The sequence below is a fragment of the Cavia porcellus genome, unplaced genomic scaffold (genome assembly GCF_034190915.1).
Source record: "Cavia porcellus strain 051 isolate PalLab524CR breed Dunkin Hartley unplaced genomic scaffold, mCavPor4.1 scaffold_16, whole genome shotgun sequence".
NCBI lineage: Eukaryota > Metazoa > Chordata > Mammalia > Rodentia > Caviidae > Cavia > Cavia porcellus.
This window is the reverse complement of record NW_026947499.1, coordinates 16,837,694-16,864,755: the sequence shown is the minus strand read 5'-3', so window position 1 is coordinate 16,864,755 and position 27,062 is coordinate 16,837,694. Positions and strand designations below refer to the sequence as shown.

Below are 27,062 nucleotides of genomic sequence, written 5' to 3'. Positions count from 1 at the left end.
CTGGGGCAAGCAAGGTAGCTGGGGAGAAAATACTCGGGATCCCGGGGTCCGAGGAGTGGGCACGGGGAGGAAGGGGTTTGCCTTCACGGGAAGCAGTTTCAAAACGAGACGGACGGGGAAGTAACTCCAAAGGTTGTGGGTAGGTAGCTCGGGTTCTTCCATTCGGACTGGGTGGAGCTAGAACTCTGCAAAAAAAGGGGGGGGGGAGGGGGGTCATGGGAAGAGGTAGGGGTGTAGCTGAGACACCGGGGTCCTAAACTGGAAACGGGGGAGGGGGCTGTAAGCAGCACTGGCTTCCCGGCCTCGGTGGGGAGCAGGCGGTGAGCGACTGGAATCCGGCTCCGCGAATCCAGACAGGATCTGAATGGGGCTGAACGAAGCGGGGAGACTCTTTACCCTGGGCGTGGGGGTGGCGGCTAACTGGGAGCCCAGGCTTGGGGCGCGGGGTACGGGGTGGTTCTCAACCGACCACAGGGGTGAAAGGTAGGAAGAGAAGGGGTCGGGGGGGGGTCTCATTCGACAGCAAGGGCCGAAGAGGGTTCCTATTGGGATGCTATGGGAGCTCCCTACTCGGGACACGCATAGGGTACCCCAATTTGTATATGGGATCTGGGGAGTGGACAGCGGGCCGCCGACCAGAGACTCCAAATTAGGTTCAGAAGAAATCGGGGGCTCCAAGGGCGGCTTCTAGCTCCGACTGGGGAACAAGGGACACTCACTAGTTGGAGTGGGGTTTCCAAGTACCAGGGGTGTCACCTCCCGGCCCGGGGAGGTTGGGTGGGTGGTCTCCTAAATTCTGGGCAGCGAGGACCTGAGAGGGAGGAGAGGGGTTCCCGTTCGGACCCGAGCTACCTTGAAGGCACCGGGAAGCGCTGCGTTCCGGGAGGGCGTTCCCGCGGCCCGGCCCCCGCGCCGGTGTGGGTGGGGGTGCGGCCGCGCCCCGGCCCCGGCCAACTCCGGGACTCGGGGTCTCCGTCCCCCCGGGGCCCGGGGGCCCGGCGGGAGGGGGGTCCGGCGCCGCCGCCTCCGCGGGTGCGCGGGCGAGCGCGGGGCTTTATGCGCGCAGGGCGGCGGGGGGAGGAGCCGGCAGGTCGGCCCCCGGCGGGCCCTCCCCTCGGCCGTCCCCGCCCGCCCGCCCGCCCGAGCGGGGTCGGGGGAGGGGGCAGCATGGCCTGTCCGTCCGGCCCCCTTCGCCGCGCTCCTCATCTGCCCCGCGCCGAGCGCCGCCGCCGCCGCCGCCGCCGCCGCCGCCGCCGCTCCGCTCCCCGCGCCGCCCGCGGCTCCCGATGGAGACTGACGCGCCCCAGCCCGGCCTCGCCTCCCCGGACTCGCCGCACGACCCCTGGTACGCCCCGGCCCGGCCCGGCCCGGCCTGCCCGGCCCGCGCCCGCCCGGCCCCGCCAACATGGCCGATCCGGGTCGGGCCGGGCCTCCCCGGGGCCCGGGCCCGCGCCCCCTGCACCCTGGCGCCCGGCGCTCACGCGGGCCCTTTGTGTCTCTCCTCCTCCCGCAGCAAGATGTTCATCGGGGGACTCAGTTGGCAGACTACGCAGGGTGAGCCGGCCCGGGAGCGCCCGCCGGCTCCGCACAGCGCCCCGGAGCCCCCCACCGGTCCCCCGGCCCCGGACACCCCAGCCCGGCCCTGCGCCCTGCTGACCCCGGGCGCCCTCGTGCCCTCTTTCGCGCCCCGCCCGGGGACCCCGAGAGCGCAGGGCCATCCGAGAGCGCGCACGGCCCGGCGGGTGAAGGAGAGCAGTTGAGGGGTTCAGGGGGGCACGGTGGGGGGGTGGGCCGGGCCCCCGGGACCCGCCGGAGGCTGCGCCAACTCCGCTCGCACCTGCGGCTCAAACTTTTGTGAGGCGGCTCTCGGAGCGGCGGGAACCCGGCCGAAGCTGTCCCCCTCCAGCCCAGCCCAGCCCTTGGCTTCCCGGGGCCCGGGTGGTCGCCGGGAGGCTCCGCGGGAGCCGGGCGGGCGCGGAGCGGGGGTAGGGTGGGCCGGCCGCGGGGAGCGCGCGGGCAGGTCGGCGCGGGGGTGGCCGGGCTGCGCCGGGGTCACCCGGGGCAAAGGACTGAGGAGGGGGGAAGGGCGCGGGGCCCGGACTGGTCCGAAGGCGGGTGTGTGGTTACAGAAGGGCTGCGCGAATACTTCGGCCAGTTCGGGGAGGTGAAGGAGTGTCTGGTGATGCGGGACCCCCTGACCAAGAGATCCAGGTGAGCCCCTCGCCCGCTGCTCCCGCTCCCGGCTTGCCCCCTCCACCAGCGCGGCTCACACTGCCTTGTAACCATCTGCCTCTCCCTCACTACGCCGCGCAGGGGTTTCGGCTTCGTCACTTTCATGGACCAGGCGGGGGTGGATAAAGTGCTGGCGCAATCGCGGCACGAGCTCGACTCCAAAACAGTGAGTGGCCCTCGGGGCTCCAGGGGTCCTCTGGGAGAGGGAGGCTGTCGAGAGAGAGGGTCAGGACTCTCCCCAGGGGACAGTGGTACAGGGACCCTTGAGGAAAGACAGTGTTCTCTGAGTGAGAGGGCTGCCATGCTCTGAAACTTTGTCTCTAGAGTTGGGGAACAGGGACGAAGAACCCAGGCCTGGGATGAGATGCTACGCCCCCTTCCCCGCTAAGACTGAGGGAAGATGCAGCCGCCACCGACTCCCTCTAAGTACTAATCTTGGTGCTTCACGGCTTGGGGTGGGGCTGGGTCGCTCCCCTTAACCAAAGTGGGTGAGTCAGGGCTGCAGTGACCCACCCACCCGGTGGCTTCTGAACTGTAACTAGTGTTTGACTCTGTGACACCCCCTTCTGTTCTGGACCAATGGCAAGGCATCACTGACCAAGTCACCCCCCCTCCACACACACACACTTCGGTCAATGAGCTCCTTGCTTTGTGTAGAAGACACGGACCTGCTTGCCCATACAGGAGATTTAGGAGAAGGGAGCTAGCCTGCTTGGAGGGGGAAAAATTATAAAACCCTTCTCAAGACTAGATGTGAGGAAGAGGCTGCTTGCCTGCCATTCAAACTCCTGGAACATTTTGCTGCTATCCCACTGCTCCCCAGTGTCTTGGACCCTGCAGGGGGCGCTGGCAGAGGCCAGCTCAAGGGGAGAGGGAAAAGGAGAAAATCAGAGGAGGGCTTCCTTGGTGGTGGGGTGTCTGTGTGCCAGGGGGCCATCTGGGGACAGTGTGATCTCCTCTCTCCACACTCCCCCACTCTCCCCTAGGCCTGGGCCTCCCTGCTTGGGTCAGTCACTGGCTCCTGTTTACCTGCAACAATGGCTGGTTGTGCCCAAGAATTTGTTAAATTACCGCCTGTCCCCAGCTCCTGTTATCTCTGCCCAGTGGCTCTCACTCCGGCTCTCCCAGTAATGAGCAAATGAGGCCAGGCCTCAACTTTGCTGGGTCTGAAAGGATCTTCTTGGCGCAGCCTGAGTGACCCAGGCTGGGGAAGGAGAGACAGTGGCCTATTGTTTTTGGTGATTATCTGCCATCAAACTGCCTGTTCTGCTACCATCCCCTGTCCTCAGAATGCACTGATGGCTTCTTCTTCTTCTTCCTGAGATGCTGGGGTTGGGGCTGGGGGCTTGGGGAGTGGAAGACTGATGAGGGTGAAGACAGAAGAGGGAGAGAGGACATGGAGATAGGTATCCTTAGAGACCAGGACTCACCAAGGGCAAGGGCTTTGTCTGTTTTTGGCATCTCTGGGCTGGGGAAGCGGGTGGGAGGAAGGTTTATTGTGGGGAGTCTATTTTGGGTTCCAACTCTCACCTTTTATTTACTTGTTGAGTTTTGTTTATGTTGCCAGCTGTGAGTCAGAGTGGAAGTGGAGTATGTCAGGAATTGGGTGCGAGTGGGTCTAGGGGCTGGTATGATGTGAGTAACCATCAATCCATCAGGATCTGAACAAGGGGACCGTTTGAGGTATGTTTGTGGCTCAGGAGAGGTTGCTTCTCGGAGAAACAGGATGTAAATGTCTGTAGAGGTATGAAATCAAATAGGGGCAGTGGGCAACTTTGCTTTTACTTAGAGTCCAGTGGGCCTTTGCAAGAAATGGGACATTGCCCCGGTGCGTATTTTGGAGGTCCATCCCTATGGTAGATTCCAGCAGGGGTGGCTAGAGCAAACTGAGTCCTGGTCTGTCCCACTCCAAGCAAAGGGAAGCCAGAGCTTCTTGTCTAGAACAAGGCTGGATTTTGAAGAGGAGGAACTTGGGGGAAAGATAGATCTTCTCTGTGATTGGCTGGTGAGCTTCTGAATGCTGTCCACCCATGTGAGTGACAAGAAACTCTGGCATGACCCAGCCTCATGGGCCCTGCATTGGTCATGCCCATGTTTGGCTGTTTGTCTGCATGGCTAGAGCACCCAGGTGCATCTTGATTTTCTCCTCTGGTTGTTCACAGCCAAGGGCAAAGGTGGCCTCCTAGTAATAGCACCTTTGTTTGTGCAGTGAAGGCCAGTTCACAAAGGACGGCTTTCACCCATGTTATCTCATTTGATTCCCCACAGCTGCCCTTGGGAAGAGTGGGTGTGATTGTCCCCACTTTGTGGATGAGGGAACTGAGGCTCAGAGGGGCAAGCAAGTCACCAAGATCACAGGCTTGGCAAGCAGCCCAAAGTTTCTAAGTCCAAGTCCCTTACACTTTCACATCATCAAAGATTGCACCCTGCCTCATCCTGAACCAAGCTGCATTATCAGGAGCTGTTTGCGTGCTGCCTTGGGAAGGCTGTTAGCGGTTGGAGGGATTGGGGGACAGGACTGAGTCTATTCTTTGTGGTTACAGACTCTCATCTTGTAGCCTTTTTCAGGCAAAGGTTCTTCCACTTGAAAGCCTTGCAAAGTCGGAACTGTAGCCTTCCTTTAGGGAGGTATCCATGTGAAGTCAGTTTGACCCTCAGTATACTTGGTACTTGAAGGAATCAGCCTTGCCTTACATTATTTTTGTTTTTGCTGTGAGCTGGCTACCATGCCAAATGCTTTGTATGCATTATCTCAAATAATTTACAGATGACCTTTTGGAGGTAGGTATTATTATTTGTTCATTTTGTGGGTGAGCTTACCCTGAGGTGAGAGAGGTTAAGTAACTTGTCCAAGATCCTGCAGCTGGGAAGCAGCATAAGTAACTTTTGAACCCAGCGTCTTGCATAACCACCATACTGTCCTGTCTGAGGCAGTTGTGGTTTTTGTCACCTCTGTGTCCTGGGATGAGAGAGAGAGGTCTTCAGGCCAAAGACTGTGTGGTCACAATTTGAAGTGTGAGAACCTAAACTCCCTTTCTCTGCTCTTCCAGATTGACCCCAAGGTGGCCTTTCCTCGGAGAGCACAGCCAAAGGTAGGTGGGCCGGTCGCTGGGAGGAGTTCTTTTCTTCCAGGCAACTCGGGCAGCAGTCTTCCCAGCATTCTCTTCTGTGGCACGTGCTTCTGGAACTTCTGTTTGAAGTTCTGGAATGGCCTGTGGTGGGAGGGATGGAGCTCCTTGCTCTGTGGAATGAGGATCTTTCCATCTGTGTTCTGGGATACACTGGAGAGGGGGTTATAAGTGTGGGGAGAAAAGGGAACCTCTCAGGGGATTCTTTGAAACTAGTACAGTTTGGATCCTGAGTCAGATTCTAACCTCGTAGATCATGGCCTCTGTGCACAAAGCCCTGGAAGGTTAAACAGTGCAGGCTCGCCCTCTGAAGCTGGGCTAGAGGTGAGCTGGGCGCTCACCTCTGACCCCCTAGTTACTCTTAACCCTGCTGTGAGGTGTGTTGGCCTTGCAGAAGGGGAGGAACCATGGAATCTGTCCTCTGTAGTCTTTCAATGTAGCTGTCTTGTGGCTGCTTTTTCAAGGATTCCCTTTCACTGGTGCTTTGGGGGGAGGGACCCTGTGTGTAGAAAATGAGTTTCTGAGCAGTTGAACAATATAACACTCAAAATTTGTTGCCAGGCGGCATGATGATGCACCCCTGTAATCCTAGCCCTCAGGAGTCCGAGGCAGGAGGATTGAGAGTTCGAGGCCAGCCTGTACTACATAGTGAGACCCTGTTTCAAAAAACAAACAAACAAAAAAAAACTTGTGGTGCAGGACAGGGACCTCAGATTCAATTCCAGGCCTCATGGCAGCTGGCCAGATCTTAATTTTTAAGCTGTGGACTATCGGGGACAGAAAGAAAGGCCAATTGCAGTTCAGAGTCAGGACTCCTGAATTTGCTAACTTATCCTGTGTCCTAGGACTACATCTCTTTCCAGGAGAGCTGTTTCTCCTAAATAAGGGGATGGGAACTAGGGTGCTTTAAGATTCCCACCCAGTGAATTCCATCAATGCCCCAGCGCCTGCCAAGGCAAAGGTACAGTTTTAGGAGACAGGAAAGGGGCATCTCTGGAAGGGGTCCAGCAGAGGGCCTGAAAGCAATTATGGAGCAGGTATTCGAAGGAAGCCGCACCAGGGAGCACATGGTCGGAATTGGGTTAATTCCATTAAGCAGTTTGGTGACAGAAGGTGCTTTAGTGTTAGGATGGGGCTGGGAATTGCTGCGGATTAGCCATGCGCTCCTGGGGTAATTAGGACCATGTGTTCCTCCTAAAACAGGGCTGGAGCCATGGGGCTGCCAGAGGTTGGGTTGGGAAGAGGTTGATGAGGAAAATGTGGGCGTTAAGTTCAGGGAGACCCTGGGATGGCTTTGGTGTCTCCCAGGAGGGCCGATGTCTTTGAGCTAGGCAGAAGGCTTAGGTCATTGATCCATCCCTTCCCCATGTGAATCCTTTGGGACCGGCATCTTCCAGACACAGAGCCCAGGGGAGCAAGGCATACTCAAGCCAGCCAGGTTATGGGGTGCACAGCTGCCCATGACAGGCCTAGAGGCGGGAGTCCAGGGAGGGAGCTTGGAGGGGCCTTCTGAGAGACTGGGGCCACAGAGAGCTTGTCAGCTGGCATCCTGGCAGGGGGGCTCGAGCCCCTGCTGGTGGCTGTAGGCCACAGGACTCAGATGCCCACTTTCTCATTCCCTCCCCTAACAGATGGTGACTCGAACGAAGAAGATCTTTGTGGGGGGACTGTCGGTGAACACCACGGTAGAAGATGTGAAGCAATATTTTGAACAATTTGGGAAGGTGGGTCTTGAATGTGGTGCTTGCTGGGGCTGTGAAAGCGCTGTACAATGGTCAGTAGCAAGTGGGGATTAGCTGGGTCATCCCAATTCCTATAAAAGGTGAAGGGGGCTGGGCCTCCCGTAGGTGAGACCAGGCCAAGCCTCGGTTCCATCTGTGGGCCTCAGACTCTGGGCATCCCCAGGGAGAGGAAGCCACACAGTAGCATCCCTGTTGTTGCCCTTCCCTTGTATTTTTCTCCTTTTTATCTTCATTCTCCCGAGGGAGGCGGTGCTCCTATAGGCAGTTCAATCCAGTCACCCCTTGGCCTTCTGGGAGTTTGCACCTGTCCCAGCCCTTCCTGGTAAGGATGATAAGGAGGCAATAAATGTGACTCCCCATTGCACTCAGTATCCTGCTTGCACAGGTGGGGAGCCTGGGGCAGGAGCAGGGAGAACTGCTGATCCCCTAGGTGTTGAGGGGAACTGAAGAAAGCACCCCAAATTCTGATCTGGCCCAGAGGACTGGCTCTCGCTCTGAGGTGCATTGAGCTTTTCTGTGCCTGTAAAGCCGTAGGCTGTGAATAAGATGTGTGGTGTTGTCAGACGATAATAAGGTACCCCCAGAAGGGTGAGCAGGATGAACTTCAAGGTTCCATGGGGAAGTGGCAAAGAAGGGTTCAAGCATGAAGTGTCTAAGTGAAGGCGGGAAGCTTTGCTTGGTGTATGGGTCCCTGCTATTTCTCTTAGGTGAGACAGGCTAGGGGCTGGGTCTCTGCTTTTTCAGCAAGGCATTTCTAGTTCCCCAGTAGGCCGCGCTGGATGTGGCTTCGGGTATGGACTCAGAGCTTGGTTCCCTGGTCTAGGATGCGGACGTGAGGGAAGGTGGGGTGTAGAGGCCTCAGTTCAGGCGCCCCTATAGGGACCTGGGTCCAGGACACAGGGCAGGCCAAGGCCTGGGCCCCAGAGGGAAGGGCGCTCCTGGGAAGCAGCAGGCCCGGCTCGGCTCCGGCGGGGTGTCTTTGTGTCTGAGCGCCGAGCATTAGAGCTCGCACTAATCTGATCCAGCAGCTGTGATTGGAGGCCGCCTGCCCCCGGGGCCGGCGTTGCCATGGCAACCGGGCCCCAGGAGAAGCCGTCAGCGGCCGCGTCTTTTGTTCGGGCCTAAATCGGCGTTGGCATGTGAAACCGGCCCGGGGAGGCCAGGGGGAGCCGGAGAATAGGCTGCCAGGGAGCGAGGGGGACAGCCGGGAATGCCAAGGGCCCCGCGGCAGGGAGCCCCCCGCCCGGATTGAGGGGCCGCCACCGAGGGGGGAACAATGGTCAGCCGCCATGGCTGCCACTCAGGCTTAGCTGCCGCCGAACTTGGCAGCTCCCACTGGTCAGCAGGCCCCGGTCGCCTCCCCTCCCCCCGCCCAAGTCCCCCTGCCCCCCGGGTTCCCATGGAGACCAAAGCCTATTAAGGACACTGGGCCGGGAGCCTCCATCCCCTCAGCTGGCCCCTGGAGGGGACACAGGTGGGGGTACCCTGGACCCCTAGCTCCTTTCCTTGCCCCTGCCCTGGCCTCAACCCCACTGGCCTCACTGGGGGGTCAGTCCAGCCAAGGCACAGGTTGAAGGGTGTAGGGGACCAGGGACGTTGGATTGGAAAGATTTTGGATGGAAGGAGGCGGAAAGGACTGTGGGTTTGGCCCCAATTCGTTTGTGGGTCAGGCGAGAACTCAAGGCTGTAGGATTAAAGAGGAAGGTGTGGCTGGTTCCTCTGTTCATTCATTCATCCATTCAAAAAGTAATTAATGAGCCCAAATCAAGGTGCTCAATAGAATGATGATCCTGGTCATCATGGCAGTGGCTGCTGTGACGAAGGAAACCTTCAGGCAGGTGATGTTGGACTGCTCTCTCTGCACCTTTGCCACTGCCCCCCATGTGACTGTGGCCAGGCCCCTCCATGAGAAAGATAATAATAATAGCTGTTGTTATTTTAAGAGCATCACATGCACTATCTCATTTAACTCCTCCCTGTGAGATAGTCTCTGTTGTGTCCATGTCACGGCATGGAATGAGGAGCCAAACTCATGGAAAGCTACAGCTACTTGTTCAAGCTTATTTGAGCAACAAGTGTAGGACCCACAATTCCAATTCAAGACCATTCTTTCCAGGTTTCTGCCTTCCATTGCTTAAGCGAAGGGTGAGGAAGATGTACCAAGTCTGAAGTGTCTGTCCAGTATGAATGAATGTGTTAGCTGACTTGGAATTGGGATTGGGCCCATAGGGATGGGTATGAGGGTGGCCCTGGGGCAGGAAGCCCTTTGGGAAAGGAGATGTCGTATCCCTCTAAGATTCTCCAGGGAACTCCCTGTCTCTTGGTCCAGTGGGCTCTTGACTACCCCAGGAGAAGCCAGAGTCCTAATGTAACTGGTTGCCAAAGGGGAGCTGGTTACCAGTCTAGTTCCAAGCCTGTACCTTCTAATTTAATGATACAGGAGAGGCCACTTACAAGGCAGATGAAGGGCAGGAGAGGAAAGTTCGGGACAGGCTGTGCACCGTGAGCAGAGAGGAAAGTTTCCCCACTTACCCTCAGGATTTCTGGCCGTTTGGGAAAGGATCAGGAACCAGGGTGAGACATGGCAGAGAGCTTCAGAGGCCCTCATTTCCCAGAGTGAATCAGATGTAGCTAGCTCAGAGGGAGGGCCAAGATGGGCCAGACACAGGCAAGGGCAAGAAGGTGGGATGGACTTTGGCTGTCCATGTGTCTGACAGGCTGGCTGGGGGCAGTAGCAAAGACATGACTGGGCTTCAGGGGAATGTAGCTAATGTAGACCCCCCTTGTCCCCTCCCCCAGTCAGTGGGAGGCAAGCAGCCCAGGCACTGAACTCTACTTGCTTTAATTACAGCCTCTAGCTAAAGGAAACCTCAATTAGAGAAAAGATCTGTACCAGGAGAGTCTGGCTGCTGTCCTGTCCGCCTGGCCTTTTGCAAAAAGGAAAGAGGCTTTTGCTTCCCCATCTCATAATCTTGCTCCTGTATTTCCTTCTCTAGCATCCATGCAGTGCCTCCCCCTCCCCAGCCTGGTCCAGGACTTGCCATTTGACCTTGAGCAGACAAACTTCATCTCCAGAGTCCATTTCCTTATAGAGGTAGTGGGGATCTTCCCCAGCAGGCAATGTTAGGATCATGGGGAAAAAGTGTCAGGCACATACTTGGAGCTTAATAAATGCAGTGTAGTCCATGTGGTGGTTGATTAGGGGGTGCTGTGGTATCTAGTGGGGTTGCAGACAGAAATCTGTGCCCTGAGCAGGAGGTTTGAGTGGAGTAGTGGAGTGGACGAGAGGAGAGTGGGTCATGGAACTCCTGGTGTCTGGTGGGTCCTCTATGGCAGGCTGTGTTTCAGGTGGACGATGCCATGCTGATGTTCGACAAAACCACCAACAGGCACCGAGGTGAGTGTGCCCCCTCCCCCTCCTGTGCTGGGCTGGGGGCCTGTGGTCAGCCAGGGGGCCACAGGTCACAGCTGCCCTTTCATCTCGCCTCCTGACATCCTATCCCTGAGGATCTGCATCCTCTCCCGGGCCTGGCCTTACAGAAGGCTTTTGTCCCACCATTTCCTGTGCTAGAAACTTGCCGAATTGCAGACACCCGAGAGGAGAGGAGCGAAGGACAGCCTCCCTGCCATCAGCACCCTCCACCCCCTGCCCTGGCCACTGTCCGCAGCAGCGCAGGCTTACCTTGTCCCTGGTAACCAGAGCTCAGGCCAGGCTGCCCCAGGGTCAAACTGACTCTGAGGCCCCAGGCAGTCTGCCCTGCCATCGCCCTCCACCCACCCTGCTGAGCTTAGTCTCCAGCCCTTTTGGCCCCAACCCTGGGAGCATCTGGGCCACACCGTGTGCCCTGCTTGGTTGTCTTTTCCCCAAGGGCCTTGCCTTCAGAAAAATCCAGCTCCAGCCCCTGGGACGTGCTCAGGAGGGGGAAGGGCGCTGTTTCTCTCGCGCTTCAGGACTAACCCTTGAGCCTTTTGTGGGAGTGGATTGTGTGTGGTGTGCTTTTGCATGTATGCAAAAGTGCCTGTGTCTGGATATGCGTGCTTGTGCAGAGTGTCAGGGCAGCAACACATACGGAGTGCCCCTGTGTGTGAGGTGGGAACCTCGGCGGCTGTGTATCTGGCGGTGTGTTTGTGTACAAAGGTATGTTTGGACATGTACACTTCTATGTAAGTTTAAGTGAATGTTTGAGGATGACCTCTCCTCCCTCTCGGGAAAGCATCTGAAAGTGAGAAAAGGCACGTTAAATGTAATCACTCGTCCATATCCGTGGAGTCTGCGTTTTTCAGAATCAACCACAGTTGTAAAAATATTTGCCAGAAAAAGAAAATGGGTCTGAACTGAGTTCATGCAGACTTTTTTTCCTTGTTGTTATTCCCTAAATCACCCAATATAACTTTCCGTAGTGTGTAGATCATACCAGGTATTAAAGGTCACCAAGAGATGGTTTGAAGTACACATTCGGAAGGATGTGCATAGGTTCCATACACATATGATGGGATTCTTTATAAAGGACTTGATGGTGGCACGGGACTTGGTATCTGTCGGGGGTCCTGGAATCAATCCCCCTCTCATTATAAGAGACGAGTATATCTCATGGTGGTTGTGCCACTTTCTACCTTGCTGTGTGACCTTGGACAAGTTGCTTCACTTTGCTGAGCCTTGGTTTGCACATCTGTAATTTGGGACTTGAAGTCCTGTGTCAGCTGGTAGTTGGGAGGCTGCTAGGCTGTGGGCAGAGCCTCTCATTAACTCTCAGACACTTGCCCGCAAGAGAGGAGCTGTGGTATGGGGATGGCCTGGAGCTGGGTGTTGACCATGAGTCCTGGTTTTGACCCTGCCCTTACCCCTTCTCCAATGTGTAGGGTTCGGGTTTGTCACGTTTGAGAGCGAAGACATTGTGGAGAAAGTGTGCGAAATCCATTTCCATGAAATTAACAACAAAATGGTGAGCTGGGACTGGACAGAGGGTGAGCTGCAGAGAGATCCTGGGGCTTTGGGCTGTGCCTGCTGGGGAAGCTCTGGGTTTCCAGAGGCAGGCAGAGGGCCTCACAGGAAGTAAGACAGAGCTGGTTCTCCCCTCCACTCAAATCTAGGCATATAAGGGTTAATTGAGTCCCTCGCTGAGCCTCAGTTTCTGCATCTGTAAAATGGGAATCCCAATAGCACCTCTGTCGTAGGCTTGGTGGTAAACATTCAGTGAACACTGCAGCACACAAGGTTTTGCATAATGCAGCACACATAGTGCATGTTCCATAAATGCTAGCGTGAAATTAATGATCAAGGGGGCCCGGCATGGTGGCACATGCTTGTAATCCCAGCACTTGGGAGGCTGAGGCAGGAGGGTTATTGTGAATTCCAGGCCAGTATGGGCTACAAAGTGAGTTCAAGACCTGGCTGAACTACATAGCAAGACCCTGCCTCACAAAAAAGGAGAAAAAGAAATTAATAAAGCCCTGTCAGGGAACAGGAGGAACAGTGGTCCGAGCAGTAGGAAGGACTAACCACACAGTCTCATTGCAGGTGGAATGTAAGAAAGCTCAGCCAAAGGAGGTGATGTCCCCGACAGGTTCAGCCCGAGGGAGGTCTCGAGTCATGCCCTACGGAATGGACGCCTTCATGCTGGGCATCGGCATGCTGGGTATGTGCTAGGCTTTTTCCTGCACTGAACTGCTCCTGGGGCTACAGAGGCCGCGTGGGTGTGGCATTGCCTCTGTGGGCTGCTCTCCTGTCTGAGTCATTGGGCTGGATTGGAGGCCAGGCCTCTGTCAGATCTGGCTGGCAGTGCTACCCAATCTGGTTTTGGTTGTTGAGTGCTGCCCCCTCGTGGTAAGCAGAAGAAGGGTTCGGTTGCTCCGTGTTAATTGGTCTCTGTTCATCATGCATTTGTCCATCTGTCCATCCATTCAGTAAATAGGTATTGGGCAACTATATGTGCCAGCTTATGCCAAGAATTTCAATAGTGACTTTCCTGAGATTCATGGTCTTTCAGGGGAGACAAATAATAATAGACTTAGGATGGAGTATAGGGTACCAAGAGAGCATGGTCATGGTGAACTTGACCCACCTATGGAAAAAACAGGAAATAAGTAACATTGATGCCGAGTGTAGGTTAAGTAGGAGCCATTTATGGGAGATCAGGAGAGAAAGGAAGAAGAAAGAAGTATTCTGGAAAAAGCCAACAGCATTTGCAAATGCCAAGCGACTTTTGGGAAGACAGAAAAAGTAAGCTGCCTCTCCTTACTCATTCAACTAATTTTATGGAGCAGCTTTGGAGGGATAGGAGCTGCTCCCCTCAAGTGCGGGGCAGGAGAGTGTGGGCATGGTCCCCACAGAGCAGCGGGAGCCTGGAGGCTGCGAGGCTCTTTATAAGAGGTGGACATGTAATTAAGCTTTGAAAGCTGAGTCGGAGTCAGCCGCACTTTGGGCCCAGGCCTGAGGATAGTCCTTTTGAGCTCAGTGCCTCGGAAACTCTCAGTGTCAGTGCAGAGACAAGATGTGTGCACAGAAAGAGAACAGTGCAAGGGGTTGGGGTGCAGAGAGAGGCTCTGGGACTTCAGAGGTGTGACTTAGGCTAGGCCACAGGGGTTGGACCTTTTGGCTTGTCTAGACCACAGTGAGTGGGGAAGAATTGTCTTGGGACACATATCAAATATAGATAATCTATTTAAGTAACAAAACTTCCTTTTTTATGTTTTAAAAGAAAAAAAAAAAAACTGCCAGGCGTGGTGGCTCACGCCTGTAACCCCAGCACTCGAGAGACTGAGGCAGGAGATCATTGTGAGTTCAAAACCAGCCTGGGCTATAAAGTGAGCTCAAGGCCAGGCTGAACTGCATAGGAAGACCTGGTGTCAAAAAGAACCCTCCTCTTGGCCGGGCGTGGTGGCACACTCTTGTAATCCCAGCATTCGGAAGGCTGAGGCAGGAGGATCCTTGCGAGTTCGAGACCAGCCTAGGCTACAAAGTGAGCTCAAGGCCAGCCTGAACTGCATAGTGAGACCCTGTTTCGAAAAGACAAAAAAAAAAAAAGATCCCCCCCAAAAAGCTAACGAAGTTCAATAATTAAATAAGAAAGCTTACATTTGCTTAAAATAATAAATGTGTAGGTCCTTGGCCATCATCTCATTTTACTTTCCAAATCAAACAAAACACATGTAATGCCTGGTACACATGGATTTGGGTTCAACTGGCTTCATGTGACGAGCTCGGAGGGGAGGGAGCACTGCGCCCTGGTGTACGCACTACCCCAGGTCCTGCTGTCACCTCCACAGTCTGCAGTTGAGCATAGCAAAGTCGTGAGCCATCACTAAAAATCACACGATAATTTTATTTTTTATGTTTTGTATTTATTTATTTGTATTAGCGCATGTTTGCATAATGTTTACACTCATTGTTAGGGAGTAAGTATGTGCACTTAACATTTTTTAATCCTTTTTATTCCATTTCTCCTCTCTCCCTTCCCCCTCCCTCCATCTCTAGATCCCTTTCCCATTTTCAGAAACTCTGTTTTCTGTTGTCTATCTTTTTGTTGTTGTTGTTCAAGTGTTTATTCTTTGGGTCTCTCCTATAGGGGAATCTATTGAACTCATGACCACGCACTTCCAAGGCAGGCATTTATGCCACCGAGCTAAACTCCCCGCCCTTAAGCTGATTTATTTAATTTAACATTATGGTCTCGGACTTGCTTCCATGTTGCCTACAAATGACTCAAATGTATCTTTACAGAGATACAGAGTAATAGTACCGCATTGTGTGTAAATACCACATTTTCTTTACCCAGGCGTCTGTTTATGGACTTACAGGCTGCTTCTAGGATTTCACTATTATGAGTTGTGCTGTTGTAAACATGAGTCCTCATGGACTGCTGCAATGTGATGTCTTCAACGTTTTCAGGAAGACACCTAGAGGGTATCTGGGGTGGCCTGGGTGAGTGGGATTTTTAGGTTTAGTTTTTGGAGGAAGCACTATACTGATTTATGTAGCAGTTGAACCAGGTTACTTTCCCATCAATAATGGAGAAGTTTTCCTTTTCCCCTGCATCCTCACCAGCATTTGTTATTATAAAAATCACATACAATTTTAAAAGTTAATGATCTTTTCCAGGGCTGCAGGCCACCTATGAGCAACAGGTTGGACATCCCAAGGCCAGCCTGAACTACATAGTGAGACCTTGTCTCAAAAATACAAAGACAAAACAAGCAAACCAAAAAACCCCCCAAAAGTCCATATCTCCTTTTATCAGATTCAGCTGTTTGATTTTCATTCTCTATATAAATATGTATATACATCTATGTATGTACAGATACATACAACATGTGTGATTTTCCCCTGAAGAATTTGAGAATGAACTATATTTTTATTATTATTATTATTTGGGTTTTTTGTTTTTATTTGTTTGTTTGTTTTTGGCACCAGGGGTTGAAGTCAAAACCTTGTACTAGGGGCTGGGGATTTAGCTCAGCGGCATAAGCACCTGCCTTGCAAGCAGGCAGTTGTGAATTTGATCCCTGGTACCAATAAAAACGAAAAAGCCAAAAAAAAAAAAAAAAAAAAAAACCTTGTACTTGCCAGGCAGGCACTTTAACCACTGAACTAAATCTCTGGCCTTATTTAGGTTTTTCTTGAGACAGCTTTATTATGTAGTCCAGTCTGGTCTCAAACTCAGGGTGATCATCCTGCCTCAGGCCCATGAGTGCTGGGATTACAGGTATGCACATTAAGTCCGGTGAGAATAAATTATATATATCATCACCCTTTATCCCTGTTTATCACTAAAATTGTGGGTATTATTTTCTCGTATATTTGTCAATTTTATAAATTTATATTATATAATATTTTCATCTAATATATCTTCTATTTTCTAATTTTATCAATTGCTCTAATAATGCTTTGTGGTGTGTGCTGGGGATTGAACCCAGGGCCTCAGACATTCTTGGCAGGCAATGGAGCTAAGCTACATCCCCAGCCACTTTTTGTTTTATATGGGACAGGATCTCACTAAGTTGCTCAGGCTGGCCTCAAAATTACAATCCTTACTGGATATAGAGACTGTCTCAAAAAACAAAACAGGGACTGGGGATTTAGCTCAGTGGCATAAGTACCTGCCTTGCAATCAGGCAGTCATGAGTTCGATCCCCGGTACCGATAAAAATGAAAAAGACCAAAAAAAATAACAAAACAAAACAAATCACAACCCTCTTGCCTCAGCCTCTCTCATAGCTGGGGTTACAAGTATATGCCACCATGCTTAGTTCAAAAGCAATTTTGATAACAAGAGAAAAATCCAGGCTAGTCAGGTATTGTATTTAGTCATCCTGTCTCTCTCTCCTCCTTTAATCTGACACACTGCAAAAGATTTGGTTTGTTTTTTAGTGGTTACTGAACTGGCTTCAGACTCATTGAAAAATTAAGAGATTTTTTGTTGTTTTTTTTTTTAAAGGAGCTCTTTTTTCTTTCCTTCTTTAACTATTTCCATACTGTCTCTTTCTTCTTTCTTTCTTATGTACCAAGAATCAAACTCAGGACCTCATGCTTGCCAGGCAGATGCTGCACTGCTGAGCTACATCCCTGGCGCCCCCCCCCCCCTTTTTTTTTTGCTTGTTTGTTTTTAAAACAGTCTTGGGCAGGAGGACGTAGCTCAGTGATGTAAGGGCCTGCCTGGCAAGCATGGGCTGTGAGTTCAATCCCTCATGAAAAAAAGTTCAATCCCCAGTACAAAAAACAAGTTCAATCCCTGGTACAAGAAATACAAAAAAAAAAAACAAAGAACAGATCTCACTTTGTAGTTCAAGCTGGCCTTGAACTCACTACATAGCCAGGCTGTGGCTGGCCTTGAACTCACAGCGATCCTCCTGCATCCTGAGGGCTGGATCACAGGCATGCACCACCATGCCCAGTGAAAATTCCTAATAAATAGTGAAGGGTAGGGGTAAGAGCTGAGGAAGACAAAAATTATCACTTGAAATAAACCATAATTCAGACTATGATCAGTGCTATGAAAGGGAAACGCCAGACTGACATAGTAGACAGTATAACCGCTAGGAAGGAGGGTTGCTGTGGCAAAACTGTGGTAGTTGCACAGTAAGGACTGACCTTAGTTGTCTGGGATAGGATGTCCAGGCGGAGGCAGCAGCATGTACAAGGGTCCTGAGGTAGGAATGAGTCTGGGGGAAACCAGCAAGGAAGCCAGTGTGGCTAGAGTAGGGGTGGGCGTGGGAGTAGGGGACAAGGACAGAAGGAAAAAGGATCCAGAGCACCAAGGGCTTTGGTTAGAGGTTTAACTTCTCAGCCAGTAAGTATCGCCCCTCTGAGCCTTAGTTTTCTTGCCTGTAAAGTGAGGTTCCTAATACTATCTACCAGCTAGGTACTATTTCCTTTTGTGGTTTAATGAGATAATAAAGTGTGCACTGTGCTTAGTGCAGGGCTTGGGCTGCAGAAGAAATTCGGAAAGTGAGACAGGATTTCTCTGGCTGCCAGGTACAGGAGAGGCCCTGAGTGGCTCAGATCCTTCCCCAGCCTGTAGGGTCTGAGCTGCAGATGAGACTTCTGACGCTGCCTGTTCGCCCCTTCAGGTTACCCAGGTTTCCAAGCTACGACATACGCCAGCCGGAGTTACACAGGCCTCGCCCCTGGCTACACCTACCAGTTCCCCGGTGAGTCCTGTGCGGTGTCCCTCTGCGGCCAGCATGCCCCCGCTGCCAGGCAGGCTGACTCCTCAGGGCGGTGTCGGGTGCATGGCTGGGCATCTGCCTGCTGCAGGCTTTGAGGAAGGGCATGTCTGAGGAAGGAGGGCCTCCCTTCTCAACCCCCGTCCCTAGAAGCCGGGGCAGGGGCTCGCGGTGTGGCCCTGCATGGCGCCATTCCCTCCCAGGCTGTTCTCTGCCTGCCTCCTGCCTTTCTGTTCTTTCCACCTGACCCCAGAGTTGCCACTTCTACCAGGGGGGCACTGGGCTTGCAGCCAGGGGACCTCCCCAAATGCCAGTGTGGGCTGTGCCTTCACAGACACGTGCGCTGTGACCAGCTGCTTTGATGAGCCCTTTGACTGACACACAAGACATTTGAGATCCTCAGAACTGAAAAATAACCAAAAAGCATTCTAATCACCACCCTTTTTTCTAATTCAACATAAAAATAAGACTAGACCGTAAATAGGTGTCTGGAAGCCTGATAAATCCTGAATTGTCCCATGATGACTATTTGATGTTTTCTTTGAAATATCACACTTTTACAAGGCGTTTACTTGTGTAGGTGTGTGTTTGTATACCCCTGGGATGGAGCCCAAGGCCTCGTGCTTGCTAAGCAAGTGCTGTATCCCTGAGCTTCACCCCAGCTCATTTTCAGCTTCTTTGACTTGAAGGGTCCCTAAAGTTCACATTGTCTGCCCCTTGGGCTGTTTAACTTGGAGTCCTTTGAATATATTATGTTGTTTAATCCCCCTCCCAATAACCTCACGGGAGAGAGGAGTGTCCCTAGAAAGAGCTAGGCTTGGAGAGCAGAGATGACTTTCTACACTCATTCAACCAGAAAGCGGTGATGCTGGGAACCGACCCTAAGCCGAGGCTGACCCGTTCTCAGGCTGTTGATTTTTATCAAGCTGCCTGCTTGGCTCTTTTCTTCCCTGCTCCAATGAGGGGGAGAGAGGGAGAGAGAGGAGAGGAAAAGAGGAAGGGAGAGGACAGCAGAGGAGGAACATTCTGGGGGTATTTTGTTCTGTTTTATTTTATGGTGCTAGGGATTGAATCCAGGCCCGCATGCATGCTAGGCAAGTGCTGTACCACCGAGCTACTCCCAGACCTTTTATTTTTAAATAGGGTTTCACAAAGTCACCCAGGCTGGCCTCAAACTTGTAATCCTCCTGCCTCAGCCTCCTGAGTAGCCGCGGTCACAAGCGTGCTGCGATGTCTGGCTTTATCCTGTCTTTCAGGAACACCCTGAACTTAGCTCCAGCATCTCCCCATACCCACGGTACAGGTGGCAACTCTCGCTGCTGTTTCTGTTTCTCCTCTCCTGCCTACTGAGATTGTCTCTCCCCATCCCCAGTTCTTGGGTCTTGTGCATGGCCTGTCTCCTCACCTGGTGTCTCTATGGGTACCTTTGTCCTCCCCGGGCCATGCCTGAGGGCCTCCCCTACTTCTTCCTAAGCTGTTTTACCTTTCATTTTAGAATTCCGTGTAGAGCGGACCCCTCTCCCGAGCGCCCCAGTTCTCCCCGAGCTTACAGGTCAGTTGCTCGGATTTTGTACATCTCATAGGCCACATGGGGAGAAAGACAAGGGCCCAGGGACCTTCCTGGGGAGAGCTAGCAGGACCCTTTTCTCCCACACAGACTGCACCTGGGCATTGGCTGGTCTTTGTAGCAACACGGCCCTTGAGCATGGGGTTTAGGGCCAAGCCAAACAGATGGAGGCAAAGTCACTTATTCATCCATTTGGCAAATATTTATGTAGCACCTCCCATGTGCCAGGCACCACGGAGGCTCTGGGATCCCGAGGCAAACAGGCCAGGATCTCCAGTTCCAACCCAAGCACAGTGGGCCAGCGGCGGGTAGGGGCTTTGAACCCAGAAGCGGGGATGCCTGCACTCGGCGCCAGCCCACCTTCCCCAGTGGTGAATGCAGACCCAGAACCTCAGATCTCATTTTTCCAGAGAAGCCAGAATGCCTGCTTTTGGCTTCGTGTGAATTCTTCAATTATTTTTAAATACTGGCCACAAAATGCAAGTGATCAGAACGCTGCAGGCTACATGAGACCCGTCAGAGGGCCACAAGGCTGCCTGCTTGTGAGTTCTGGGAAAGTGAGAGGAAGGTGCTTGGCCCTGCGGGCCATTTCTCCAGCTGGGGCCTTTGCTTGAGCCCACCAGCTCAGTGGCTGGCTCAGTTGGAGTTGGGGCAAGACCAAGTGGGGGCTGTGTGCACACGAGGGGTTTCTCTGTTCAACCTGCTCCCCCGCAACTCTCTCGCAAACCTGGATGTGTGTGGAGGACGTGGCACGGATGCTGCTTTAGATAAGCTCTTCCTTCCAAGGGATGCTCAGGGTTCCCCCAAATTGGAGGAGGGGAAGAGAAACACAGGCACGGGAAGGAGAGAATAGAATCCTGGTGGCGGACCCTCTTCTAAGAACATGGCTCTTTCTACGCGTGTTGAGGACCTACTGTGTGAAGCACGCACTGCCACGTTCTGGGGGCAGCAGGGACAGAACAGAGCCAGTGTGGAGAGGAAACATATTTCTCATACACAGAAGCCATTCTTTCCAGCTATGATAAGCACTTGCCGAGGTTGGCTACTGTGAATTTGCCTTACAGAAATGGACCAATCAGTCCTCGGTACCCAGCCCCTGCCCCTGCAGAGCCAAGCCAACAGATTTCCTGTCTGCAGATATCTTGGCAGGGGAGGAAATAAGTGCTGGGATCAGCAATTCCTGGGTCCTAAGGTGTGAATTTTCTCTCACCTTGGAAAGACTCAGGTGTTCCCTTTGTGCGTTCGGTACATATTTGTTGTGCCAGTGCTGGGTCAGGCACTTAGGGATACAATAGTGAATGTGTCAAAGCCCCTTCCTTTCCAGGAGCTGATATTCTAGAGGAGGGAGATAAGAGTGAATGAAATGTTTCCAGAGGGTGAAAAATTCCATGAGGAAGATAAAACCCAGAGCTGTGCCGAGGCCCCGGGACTGTGGGATAGGGGTACCCCGAGGCGGGGTGGGCAAGGAGGGCTGCTCAGAGGTGATGTGAGCGAGAAGCCAGCTGTGGGAAGCCCCTGGGGAGGACTCAGGTCCTGGTCCCGAATCTGCTTCTAGGACCGGGATCACCCAGACAGCTCTACGGGGCACACCTTAGGATGGGGGCTCCTGGTGTCCTGGAGGTTTGCCAGACACAAGCCCTGCAGACCCCACTGCACTCAGGGGTTAGAGCCCCTCTCGGCTGCAGTAGCGGGCTAGTGGAGTTGCTCATCTAAGCTGGAGAGGTGCTCACCTAAGCCATCTGTTCCTTCAGCAGACACTTATTAAACACCTGCTGTGTACAGAGCAAGGTGCTAGGGAGTGGGGGGTAGATAACCAGCAAGGGAAGAGTGAGACCCCTGTGTCTATGGCAGGGCATGATGGTACACACTTAGAATCCTAGCACTCAGGAGGATCACTGCTAGTTCAAGGCCAGCCTAGGCTACATAGTGAAATTCTGTCTCAAAAAGACAAAAAAGGAGAAAGAAACAAAGCGAGGCATGATGGTACAAACCTGTAATCCCAGCACTTGGGAGGTTGAGGGAGGAGGATTGTTGCAAGTTCTAGACCAGCCTGGGCTACAATATGAGCTCAAGGCCAGCCCGAACTGAACTGCACAGCAAGACCCTGTCTCAAAAAAAAAAAAAAAAAAAAAAAAAAAAATCTGTGTCCAAGGGAATCAGGGAGAGGGAAGGATATTTCTGGGTGGGTGATCATGGCGGCCCGAGGTTACTCAGGAGAAGGGGAGTAAGGAACACAGGACACACAGTGGAAGGATCACAACCAAACTATGGCCTCAGCTAGAGTCTAGTCCTGCACCTGACTCCACAGAGAGCTCTGGAGCCTGCACTGCAGAGTTGGCCCCACCTGAAGGGAACAGGCCTGGCTTTCTGTACCCCGAACCAGTCAGTCACTGGCTGGAAAGAAGGCCAAGAACTCCCGTGAACCGCTGGACTAGCAGCCCCTTTTCTGGCCGGGGCACTGTAGAGAAATGGCAGCCGTGGCCAGTGACACCCACAGTAGCACGGGGCCACCTTCTCTGAGTGTTGAGTTACTCGAGTGTGTCTTCTGAGGCATGAGGAGAAACAGGCTGAGCTGCTCCCTGGGAAACTGCCCACTCCCTGCTCTTCTCCCCATCCTTCAGCTCAGGGCACAGGATGGTGGCCCAAGCTAGCTCTTCATGCCTTGACCCAGGGGCCTCCTTCGTCACCCCTTCCCCCTTTCCAGCCGTGCTGAAATGCCCAAACCTTTCCTTTCAGCCATTCCTCTCACCGCTTACGGACCGATGGCGGCAGCGGCGGCAGCAGCAGCTGTAGTTCGAGGGACAGGTGAGGCCTTCTGGGGAGGGAATGTGGGGGGCAAAGAAGTCCAGAGGGGAGAAGAGGTGGCTGCTTCCAGCTCTTGGCAGAAAGAGTCAGACACTCAAGTACTGAGCGCCCACTCTGTGCTGGACTTCGTGCCATCACTGGCGAGCCAGCCAGTAGCGGTCTGGTCAGGGTCTCAGAGCTTACAGGCTAGGGGAGCGTCAGGATTTAAAAGGCCTGAAGGCTGCTCTGAGGGGAGTCTGGTACCCCAAGAGCCCCCAGCTGGGCCCTCTAGGAAGTCCAGGAAAGGCTTCCAGGAAGAAGGGCAAAGGAAGAGGAGAAAAAGTATTTCTAGCTGAAGAAACAGCATGTGCAAAGGCCTGGAGGCCATTCAGCCTAGCAGAGTGCAGGAGCAGCTGGTGGAGGATTAGAGACTTTCAAGCCACAGAGTGATGTTGGGTTCAGAAAGTGCACTGAACTACAAGGTGGGGAAAGGATTGAAGGGACTCAAGAAGAGACTGAAAAAAAAAAAAAAAAACTAGAAAGGGACAAAGTGGGGAGGAAGGGATGGAGAGAGGAAGAAAGGAAGAAAAGAGAGAAAGAAAGAAAACAAACGGGAGACCACCAAGTGGTCAGATAGATAGTGGTAACAGTGGCTCTGGATGGTAAGAGGATGGACTCGGGTAGATCACAGATGTGCTGGGGTGCAAGGGTCAGGGCCAGGGCCAGGGGGGTGGAAGAGGCTGGGGGTGTTGCTGTGGGCATCATGGGTGCCAGGGCTATCACTGTCTTCTTTCTGGGTTGCCAGGCTCTCACCCCTGGACGATGGCTCCCCCTCCAGGTTCGACTCCCAGCCGCACAGGGGGCTTCCTAGGGACCACCAGCCCTGGCCCGATGGCTGAGCTCTATGGGGCAGCCAACCAGGACTCAGGGGTCAGCAGTTACATCAGCGCCGCCAGCCCTGCCCCCAGCACCGGCTTCGGCCACAGTCTTGGGGTGAGTGGTCAGGCCTGATGGCCTCCACCTCACCTTACTACCCCCCACTCTGGGGGACCCCAAAGTTGGAGGAGGCAGAAGTGTTTTCTGTTTTCTTGGGCAAAGGGTTGGGGGGTGGAGAGAGGGGGTGACAAATGAGGGAAAAAGTGTCACTAAGAAGTAACAGGAAGGGCGGGCATTCATGTAGTGGGCACTTACTCATCACCTTGTGTATGGGGCACCAGCGGGGCTCTGAGGTGTTGTATAGATGGGACACACACACCTGGGACCCTTCCACCATGGAGTTAGAGTCCCTCACAAGCGTGGCCGCATTTTAACTAGACCCTGCCTTGAATAATCTCTTAATTGGTCTGCAGTACCAGTGACATGGGCAGGACAGACAAGGGACTGTGTTTCTCCTTAGGGCTCCTGCAGGGGCTTCTGCACTTTTCCCTGGGATTCTAGGAATCTAATTTTTTTTTCTCAATGAAAGCTTTTTATTTTCTTTTTTTTTTTTTTCCCCAAATTCATTTTATTTCAAGGAGAAAATAAAGAAGAAGAAGAAGAAGAAAACTAAAACTAAATTTTACAACATGTCAATCAGGGGGCAACAATGATACATACATTGCACATTGTCACCTCCAAATCGCTCATCCAGGGCACAAGACATCTGCATTCAGTTGTCTAAACAATACCAGCACAAATCTTTCTCTTTAGTGAACTCAGAGAAATTAGTAGTATAACTATCTTAACTATTTATATATACATACACGTATGCATACACATACCTGTTGTTTCTTTCAGCTATTAGACTCAGATATTTGCCAGCTGAGTCTAATTCTTCTCTTTCTAGGGTCCCTTGATTGCCACAGCCTTTACCAACGGGTACCACTGAAGCAGGAGACAGGTGGCAGGAGGTGAGAAGCGAGGGTGGGTAAAGGGGTGGCGGTGGCACCGGGGAGGTTGACCCTGGGTGATCCCACCTGGAACCCAGGTTTCCTTCCTGTACTCACAGAACCCGCAGCCCACGGGGGAAGCTGGACCTTTGTACCAGCAGGAGTCAATCACCATACTAAAACCTAAGCTGCTGAATGTGCTCCTTTTTTTATTTTTTGAGACAGGGTCTCATTAGATATCCTAGGCTGGCCTTGAGCTTGCTATATAACCCATGCTGGACTCAAACTTGTGATCCTCCTCTCTCAGCCTCCTGGGTGCTGAGATTTTAAGCATGTGCCATGGTGCCAGGCTAACCTGCTGCATTTTAAAACAGATTTTTTGACGATTGATAGCACCCAGCGCTGGTGCAGGTGTAGGGGAAACCGCCTTTCCAAGAGGCGACCTGGGAACATTTGTCCTGATTGCACATGTCCTTGCTCTTTGACTCAGTAATTTTACTTCTAGACATTTATTTTAAAAGCTGCAAACAGCTGAAATGCCCATTAAAAAGAGAGTGGTTACGGCCAGGAATATGGCTCAGCAGCACAGTGCCTGCACAGCAAGCACAGGTTGTGAGTTTGAGCCCCAGTACAAAAAAAGGGGTTACATTTACAAACTGAGTGAATACATATGGTAGAATGTTACACCACCATTAAACCTGGACACTTTTGACACGTGGGACAGAGTACACAGTTGTCAGACGACAGGCACCATGTGAACTAGGGTGTTTGTTCGTTTCCTCAGTCATTTAGATATTTACCAAACCTCCTGGGACAGATTCATGAGCAAATGTGAGGAGGCCCTTTCTCATTCTCCAGACAAAGTGAAACGTGACAACGAGATGATTCCAAATAGCGTAGGAGGAGCCGTTTTTGAAGAGAAGGTCAGAGAATGTGTCCCTGAGGAGGTGACATTTGTTTTTTGTTTTCGTTTTGGTACTGGGGATCGAACTCACAACCACACGCTTGCAAGACAGGCATGTATGCCGCTGAGCTAAATCCCCAGCCCCGAGAAGATGACATTTGAAAAAAGTGGAACATTCAAAATCTAGGACATAGCAGGCCATTGGAGTACACTCCTGTAAGCCCACCAAGTTTGAGGCCAGTGTGGGCAAATTAGCAAGACCCTGTCTCAGTAAGTGCATTAAACATGTGGGCAAAGCACCTTCCAGACGGCACAGAATGTGCAAAGTCTAAACACAGCTCTTTCAGCCGGGGGTGGGGATGTGTGCGTGTCCTAGGGGTGAGGTCAGAAGCCCCCTAACCTGCCACTGTCTTCCCAGCGCCCCAGCCTGCAGCTGACTGAGGACCAAGAGTGAGCCAGCGAGGGGGCGGGGACACCTCAGCTGCAGCCTCCGCCCTCCTCCCCGCAGCGACTGGGATGCTACTGCCTGTCCCCATCCCTGGGCCCGGCCCCTGCCCTGCCGCCCCACTCTGGCTCCCGTACTAACCGCCCCCTTTTTCTGCCATTCTCCCCACTCCCCGTGGCCCCTCCCTGCCCGCTTTTATTTATTTTGGATTAGCCGTTGACCCCCACTTCCCTGGATGTCCCTTCTCGGTCTGTACCCCTTCTCCCTGCCGCCGCCCCATAGGACCCCCCTCCCCAGAAGGCTTTTGTATTGTGCATAGCTAGTGTGAGGGCGGAGGGAGCCTGCTACAGGCCGCAGCCCCAACCCTTGTTTTTTATTCTGAGATTCCCGCCTTTACTCTTTCCTTTGTTTTTTGGGTTGTTTTTTGGTTTTTTTTGTTTTTAAGAAACTTTTTTAAACTATTTCTAGGTTTGTGAATGTGAAGCCCCAGGCCGCAGGGGGCAAGGGGCCAGGTGCCCCCCACCAGCTGAGAACAAAGTATCTATGTAGGTGTGGGCCCCTGGCTGCCTCCCTCCAGCCCTGGAGAGGAGGGCAGGGCTGCGGGTAGGCCAGGCCGAGCCCCTGGAACCATCCCGTCCTGTATCATATGTAAATACTATGAGGTGAAGCCCCCACCCCTCTCTTAAGACCCCTTGGGGATAGGGGCATTGCCTCTACCCCACAGGGCAAAGGTCTCCTCATCTCATTTCTGTCCCCTACTCAGACACCGTTACTGTAAGCTTGCAGGCCTCGGCTCTGGCCACAGCAGGCCCACTCTCAAGCCCTCGGGATCACGGCCTCAGGCCTGCTCACCCCCAAAACCCAATGTGGGGGTAAGGGGCGAGGGAAGAGAAGGGGTTGCCCAGAGCCACTGCTGGAAAGGAATTAACTCTCCAAAGGTCTCCCCTGCCCCCTGCCTAGGTTGGACCTTCATGGTTTTCTGCTCCGAGCCCCCCAACTCCTATGTGGGCATGGGGGGCCCTCTGGTAAGGAGCAGATGCCAGGGGAAAGCAAGGGCTTCTCAGGGAACCCCCACATTCTCTCACTGAAGTTTCCCACCAGGATGGCCCCATGGCCAGAGCCCCTTGGCAGCCCCTTACCCCAGAGCCCCCCTCAAAGGAAAAAGAGAGGCTCAGGGTCTGAATATGGAGCATAACCTGGCTGGCATGGGCAGGGCTGAGCCCACTCACTGTCACCTCATTCTGTGTCCTCCCCCAGGTCTGAGACTGGGGCCTAAGCTCCCTTCTCCACCCCTTCGAACCACCCTTTGGAGAGTTAATTGTCTGTGTGAGGTGCTTAACCTATTAGCCCTGAGAACACAAAGCAATAATCTTTGTTACTGAGATGCACGGCTGTTTGTGTTTTTTTTTTTTTTATGTTTCCTAATAAAAGAAAAGCTGCATTTTATTGGTTTTTATTTTTAATTTTCTACACATTTGAGCTGAGTCCCAAGAGACTTAGCTTCCCTCTTCCTCCCATCCCTGGACACTGGGCCCAATCATGGACTCAGGGCCCTGGAATTCTGTTTTCTGATTTGTTTGGGGATTCTTTTTTTTTTTTTAAATCATGTTCTGTGGTGTTTTGAAGCCAGCAAGTTACCACCCTCCGGTGTCTCTTCTCTCCATATCTGTAACTTCTTTTTCCAGCCTTTATTTTCAGTTTTAAATTCCTAATAAATTATTTGAAAACGA

General features: G+C 52.8%; 1 protein-coding gene across 5 annotated transcripts; it reads left to right on the top strand.

Moving 5' to 3' along the window:
* The first annotated feature begins 1,152 nt into the window (after positions 1-1,152).
* Msi1 (musashi RNA binding protein 1) lies at positions 1,153-27,062 on the top strand. 5 transcript variants are annotated; one of them, XM_063225764.1, is made up of 15 exons: positions 1,204-1,345; positions 1,514-1,554; positions 2,130-2,211; positions 2,314-2,398; positions 5,283-5,324; positions 6,992-7,084; positions 10,451-10,499; positions 11,963-12,045; positions 12,621-12,738; positions 17,669-17,749; positions 19,260-19,316; positions 22,068-22,136; positions 22,954-23,108; positions 23,941-24,004; positions 25,306-27,062. In XM_063225764.1, exons 1-14 carry the CDS (start codon positions 1,287-1,289, stop codon positions 23,980-23,982), a joined length of 1,056 nt encoding a protein of 351 aa, XP_063081834.1. In that variant the 5' UTR covers positions 1,204-1,286; the 3' UTR covers positions 23,983-24,004; positions 25,306-27,062. The 5 variants fall into 5 exon arrangements, with proteins under 5 accessions (XP_063081836.1, XP_063081834.1, XP_063081833.1 ...); XM_063225763.1 differs by having other exon boundaries at positions 22,921-23,108; XM_063225766.1 differs by lacking the exon at positions 19,260-19,316 and having other exon boundaries at positions 1,153-1,345.